This window comes from Cynara cardunculus, assembly GCF_001531365.2.
Source record: "Cynara cardunculus var. scolymus isolate 2C chromosome LG 13, CcrdV1, whole genome shotgun sequence".
NCBI classification, from domain to species: domain Eukaryota; kingdom Viridiplantae; phylum Streptophyta; class Magnoliopsida; order Asterales; family Asteraceae; genus Cynara; species Cynara cardunculus.
Genome location: NC_037540.1, coordinates 15,377,888 through 15,383,793, shown reverse-complemented (window position 1 = coordinate 15,383,793; position 5,906 = coordinate 15,377,888). Strand labels below are relative to the sequence as shown.

At 39.1% G+C, this 5,906-nt stretch overlaps 2 protein-coding genes across 3 annotated transcripts; both read left to right on the top strand.

Moving 5' to 3' along the window:
* Positions 1 to 636: 636 nt before the first annotated feature.
* On the top strand, positions 637 to 1,907 carry LOC112525556 (putative uncharacterized protein DDB_G0287975). The gene is made up of 3 exons (XM_025135731.1): positions 637 to 903; positions 1,136 to 1,349; positions 1,633 to 1,907. The coding sequence occupies exons 1-3, from the start codon at positions 754 to 756 to the stop codon at positions 1,707 to 1,709; spliced, it is 441 nt and encodes a 146-aa protein (XP_024991499.1). The 5' UTR covers positions 637 to 753; the 3' UTR covers positions 1,710 to 1,907.
* A 2,298-nt stretch (positions 1,908 to 4,205) lies between these two features.
* Positions 4,206 to 5,689, top strand: LOC112525555 (heat stress transcription factor B-2a-like). 2 transcript variants are annotated; one of them, XM_025135730.1, is made up of 3 exons: positions 4,206 to 4,350; positions 4,458 to 4,715; positions 4,802 to 5,689. In XM_025135730.1, the coding sequence occupies exons 2-3, from the start codon at positions 4,461 to 4,463 to the stop codon at positions 5,564 to 5,566; spliced, it is 1,020 nt and encodes a 339-aa protein (XP_024991498.1). In that variant the 5' UTR covers positions 4,206 to 4,350; positions 4,458 to 4,460; the 3' UTR covers positions 5,567 to 5,689. The 2 variants fall into 2 exon arrangements, with proteins under 2 accessions (XP_024991498.1, XP_024991497.1); XM_025135729.1 differs by having other exon boundaries at positions 4,447 to 4,715.
* The last annotated feature ends 217 nt before the right edge of the window (positions 5,690 to 5,906 follow it).

The window sequence follows — 5,906 nt, the reverse complement described above, 5'->3', positions numbered from 1 at the left end:
ATAATAATGATAAAATAATTTTATATAAAATATATAATATAAGGAATTATATATATATATATATATATATTAATATATAAAATAATAATAATATAATATATTATATTTCAATTGATTTTGACATGGTTCAAGTTTCAATGAATTTCACACCCCTATTAAGGGGTGCCATTAGCAACCCCTAAGTAACCATATTTAGCGGGGGTTAAAAAAACCCTATTTAGCTTGTTTCCTACACCTTGTGATTCTCCTCACTCTTTGCGAAGGGAGGTACAAAGTCATATCATGTCAATTTTTTGTCACATCCATATCACCCATTTCTCATTCGGCATTTCTTTATAAGAAATGAGTGGTTATTTTTATAATATATATATATATATATATATTTTTTTTTTAACAAAAGGCTTAGTTAAGTTAAAACCCAACCTTTTTCAATCATCTTTGCAAAAATTTATAAATAAAAAACAGTCTGATTCAGATTTTAGACTTTAATACTAACTTTTTAAAAATCAGAAATGAATTTAAATTCCAGACTCCGGTACCTTTTAAAAAATAAACGTTACCATAAATTATTTAAGGGTAAAATGTATAAAATTAAAAGCATATCAAGGGTCAAATAGTAATTCCATAGAAAGGGCGTACCGTAGTACGCAGGGCTTTTTCAGTTTGCCGCCAAATTTAATCCCAAATTGATGGATCCAAAACCCTAGAAAACCAGTGATGTTCGTTTTCTAATTTACAGAAGCCAAAATAGACATGGAAATCAAATTGAAGTGCAGCTGCGGTCAACAGAATTGCCCTGAATGGGCAATCATCGAATTGCAAGGTGTTGTGGAAGTTCAACCCGCTTTCCAAGATCGCTTGCAAAATCTCCAGATCGGTCTTCTTTGCCGCCCTTCTTCCCAGGTTAATTATCATTATCTCTGAGTAAAAATCTTCCAAAATGTGGTGATTAATTGCTTATAAGTTGCTAATTCTACCTTCCGATACATACATAGCGAATGAATTTTATTACTGGAATTTGTAAGGTTCAACTTCTTCTGTGATGGTTGTGTTTGACGTATAAATCGGTAATTTTTGGAATCGCAAGAGATTCAATCTTCGATACGGGCTATTAATGGGGCTAGTTTTGGTTCAGGAAAATTATACCTTTACTGTTGGTTATCATGAATTGAGTGGATCAAAGATCCCTCTGAAGAAACCATTACTGGTGTTGAAGAAGACCATAAAATCTGATATGGAAATAGACCAGAACGATGATGATCTTAGTTCATCAAGGGTGGAATTGGAAGTTATTGGTATCATTCGTCAGCGGATCTTGTTCAAGACTAGACCTAAGGCTCTTATCTCCAGTAAGTCCTAACCACATTTGGATCTGCTCAACATTTTAAAGTATGTTAGATATGTGAAGAGAGCTTGAATTTTGCATAATTTGCACCTCAGTTTGAATGTATAGGTCAACTACAACTTCCACTTTCAAAATTGATATTATATTGAGAAAATTCTGATAACTATATGGTCAATGTACAAGATATATCTAGTACAGTTTACCGGTGTTTGGTCATACAAGTAATACGTACCTCATTTCCGAGTTTTCTGATTGCAACTATTGAAGAAGCATATTTGTTGTTACAGAACCACAGCCAACCGTGAAGGAGAAAGTAAGTGCCCCAATTGTTCCATTGTCGAAAAGCAGACTTGACGTTACGTGAAGAATCTTGGACAAAGGTGCATATGTGACATCGTTCAGCCACAGGTCATGTTTTGATCATATACTAGTTCTAATATCTTCAAATCAACTGAATCCAATGTTGCTATGTTCTTGTAATCTTCTATCCTTCTTCTGAAACTGGGTTATTTTGTCAATCCTGTTGTTGTGCACTTCAAATTTGTACCTATAAATTTCTCTCTGTGTGTTTACTCAATAGTTGGTATCGCTACCATTTAAAACAATATTAATAGCACCCGGCAGCAGAATGAAAGAAACGATCTCAATCTAAATCAATGCAAAAATACGTGATCATACAAAGAACTATAAAGTTCGTACCTTTTTTTCATTTTTGTGGCTTCATCTGCGTTCTTGAATCACCTTGCTTTGATGTTCAACTTCTTCAAGCAACAAACAACTTTCTTTATTCTAAGGAGTAAAAGAGTTGTTTCCTTGGAGATTATGATAAGTTACAGGTTAACGTACAAGTCTGATCATGGCGCTCTTACGTGATTGTATATTTTAAGCTGTACAAGTGTGAGATGGGATAAGCCAAACATAGGGGAATGGAAACAAATAAAAATCGCAGAACGGGAATTCCACATCATCCGATAAATGTATAATTCCTCACATTTCAACTTTATTATTCGAGAATCATATAATAAACTTCTAGCGACACGATGTCTATGAACGAAAATGCAAGTTTGAGATCATCGAGCCTAGTAAGTGAACACTAAGTTTTTTTATTCTAATAACGGAAGAAATGTGCTGTAAAAATGAAGCATTGCTTTACACATTCCCTCGTAATGGTACGAAATGAAACAAAACAAAGTGGCTCAAAATTCCGAGGGCCGGTTTTAGGGATAGTTTAACAGACACTTATTTTATCGGGTGAGTATGATAAAGACTGAGAATCTTACTCAATAAGAGACATAACAATAGAGTATTATTCCATAAATGAAAGAGAAGACTCTTATCCGGTTAATGTTTGTCGGATAAAAAAAATGCTTACCAACGTTATGTTTTGAAGGTCAAGAAAGTTACCTGATAAGACTAGTGAGCAGTGACACTAGTCTTAAGCATTTACCTGTTTACTCTTAGGGCTGTTTGGTTCGTGAAGTTCAAAGGAATTTGATATAATTGGAATGACAAATTTATTTGACCAAATTTCAATTTCTTTGTTTGGTTCACTTCTTGAAATTAATGAATTCATCATTCCTTGACATAATGGAAGGAATTGACTTCCATCACCACCAACCACGACCATGCCACTATTGTTCCTCATTTCCCACCTTTAATCCCCCACTACCACACCGCACCCTACACCACCACTAACCAAGATGCCACTACTGTGGTCATCACACCCACCCCTCCTACCCTATCCAACCTTGCCCTACCCTAACCCCACCACTAACCACCATGTCACTACTGTCGTCGCCATGCCCACCCACTCCCACCAACCCCACCAACATCCCACCACTGTCGTCGTCACAGCTGCCACCCATCCCCATCGCCTTGCCCTACCGCCCATCCCACCCCTAACCTAACCCCCACACCACTATTGTCGCCTTCACAACGGCCACTCAACCGCACCCCACCCTACACCAAACCCATCACTAAACACCATGCCATTATTGTTGTCGTCATACCCACCTACTCCTAGGTCTCAGCCACGCGACCACCGTCCACAACCATGATCGTCACAGCTACCATCCCTGCCCCCTACCCTTACCCACCCCATCGTCCCGCCTCACCCCCACCTTACCCTTCTCCAACCCACCACTAACCACCATCATATCACTGTATTCGTCACAGCTGCCACCCACTGCCCCACTCTGGCCTCACCCCCACTGCCTACCCCAACAACCCCCACCTATGACGCAAGGGTGGGGCAGGAGTGGTGGGGTTAGGGTGGTGGGGCAGGGTTTGGGTAAGGGTGGGCGGGTTGATAGCTGTGACGACGACTGTAGTGACATGATAGTTAGTAGGGTATCGGCAGGCCATGGGTGTTTTATTAAGAGATTTCAATACAATTCATATCAACCAAACACTTGATCAAATTATTAAGAAATTTCATTACAATTCCTATCAACCAAACACTTGATCAAATTACAACAAATTATATTTTAATTTTCTTCAAAACCAAATTCATTTGATGGATTCCATCATATTCCATTATACCAAACACATCATTGATTATGTTGCAACGGGGAAAAAGGTAATAAAGTAATTTGTTGTCTAAGATATATTTAAGAAAAGATACATGTCAAAACAAAAAATCTAAAGGGTGTAAGGCCAAAACTGTAATTTAGAGGGAAGTGAATATATGGCAACCACTTATCAGTTGACACGTATTGAAATCCAATGGAGAAAAAGAAACTTCTGAAAAATGAATTACTTTGACGTACCTTCTCGTTCTTTCTTCTTATCTCTCCTCCGCACGCACTTTTCTCACAATTTTCCCCCTTTTTCTTCTTTCCATGTAATATTTTTTCTTTTCTTTTTCTTTTCCACAACTTTCTACCCCCTTTCTCGCCCGTGTTCCTCTGCACGAACATTCTAGAATCCTCAAATCTAACGCCCAGCGCTACCGATCTCTATCGTCTACAATCACGTAGATCTGTATGCCTACATTCATCTAATCGGTATGTTCAATCATCCAGTTATTTTAATGTTCGAGGTTGTTTTTGTTCGGATTTAGATGTTTGTTTGTTGAATTTGTTTGTTTGGTTATGCTGAAGCTTCTTTCCAGGATATGGCTCCTCCGCCGGTGGAGCGGAGCGGCGGAGAATCCACGGCCGCAGATACGACTGCCAGATCTCTTCCGACGCCGTTTTTGACGAAAACTTACCAGCTCGTGGATGATAAAACGATCGACGATGTGATCTCTTGGAATGAAGATGGATCTAGCTTCATCGTTTGGAATCCTACCGAATTTGCCAAGGATTTGCTTCCCAAGTACTTCAAGCACAATAATTTCTCCAGCTTCGTCCGCCAGTTGAACACCTATGTAAGATTCGTACATAAAAGTCTCGATTGGTCATTCGATTTTACAATCAAACAGTTTGATGGAACACTTTTCAATTATACTGGTAGGGATTCAGGAAAGTTGTACCTGATCGATGGGAGTTCTCAAACGATTGCTTCCGGAGAGGCGAGAAACACCTGTTATGTGACATACAACGTCGAAAGATCGCATCGGCTACGCCAGCACCAGCACCAGCACCAACCGTTGCAGCTACTCCGGTGGTGACAGTGGCGGCGTTATCACCTGCGCAGCGGAGAACCGTCTCTCCCAGCAATTCAGGGGAAGAACAAGTAATGTCGTCGAACTCATCTCGAGGCGCTACAACTTATTTATCTCGAGAAACAACAGCTTGTGGTGGAATTGATGCAGAACTTATCGGTGAAAACGAGAGGTTGAGGAGAGAGAATGTTGAACTCAATAGAGAATTGAGTCAGATGAAGAATCTATGCAACAGTATATATGTGATGATGTCTAATTATGCCAGTAATAACCCATCGGAAGGGAACAGTTCAGAACATTCACAACAACAGACGGCGGCGGAGGCGGAAACAACCACCGTGAAACCACTGGATCTCTTGCCGTTAAAGCGTTTATCGGAGGGTACTCACCAAGGATCAACAGAAGCCGAGGAGGATATCAGCCCTAGACTATTCGGGGTGCCGATTGGTGTGAAACGGGCGAGGGAAGGAAGCGACTGTGAAGCGGCGGAGCAGTATCATGAGCTGCAATTGCAACAGCCTGGGTCGGAGGTGAAATCGGAGCCGTTGGATGCTAACGTCGATAATAAGGAATCCACGTGGATGATGAAAGATCGGGAGCAGGCATTGTCATGATCTGTTGGATATAGTGATGGAATCTTAGCTTTAGCTTTGTGTTTGTGGGGCCAAGTACAAGAAACTTCTTTTGTATCCATTCTCAGTTTAAACATTTTCCAAAATTCATCCTTAATTTTTAATTTCTACTCTGTTTATTAATTCATTAATCATGACTCAGATGGATAAATATCGAACTTGCAAACAATTGGGTCCTTGTAGTATTATCTCAGGTATTTACTTTTCGCAAACTCCATATATTTGGAGTTTTTTCTATGATTTTTTTTTTTTAAAGAATTAGATAGAGAAGCTCTTAGAGTATTATAGAGAACAAAAAGTTGATTTTTTTTTTTATCATAAA

Excerpts from the sequence above, each read along its gene's own strand:
- LOC112525556 (XM_025135731.1), top strand. The coding sequence starts at position 754 with ATGGAAATCAAATTGAAGTGCAGCTGCGGTCAACAGAATTGCCCTGAA. Across the intron at positions 904-1,135 it reads TTTGCCGCCCTTCTTCCCAG|GAAAATTATACCTTTACTGT; the intron begins GTTAATTATCAT and ends GTTTTGGTTCAG. Across the intron at positions 1,350-1,632 it reads ACCTAAGGCTCTTATCTCCA|AACCACAGCCAACCGTGAAG; the intron begins GTAAGTCCTAAC and ends TTGTTGTTACAG.
- LOC112525555 (XM_025135730.1), top strand. The coding sequence starts at position 4,461 with ATGGCTCCTCCGCCGGTGGAGCGGAGCGGCGGAGAATCCACGGCCGCA. Across the intron at positions 4,716-4,801 it reads TCCGCCAGTTGAACACCTAT|GGATTCAGGAAAGTTGTACC; the intron begins GTAAGATTCGTA and ends TTATACTGGTAG.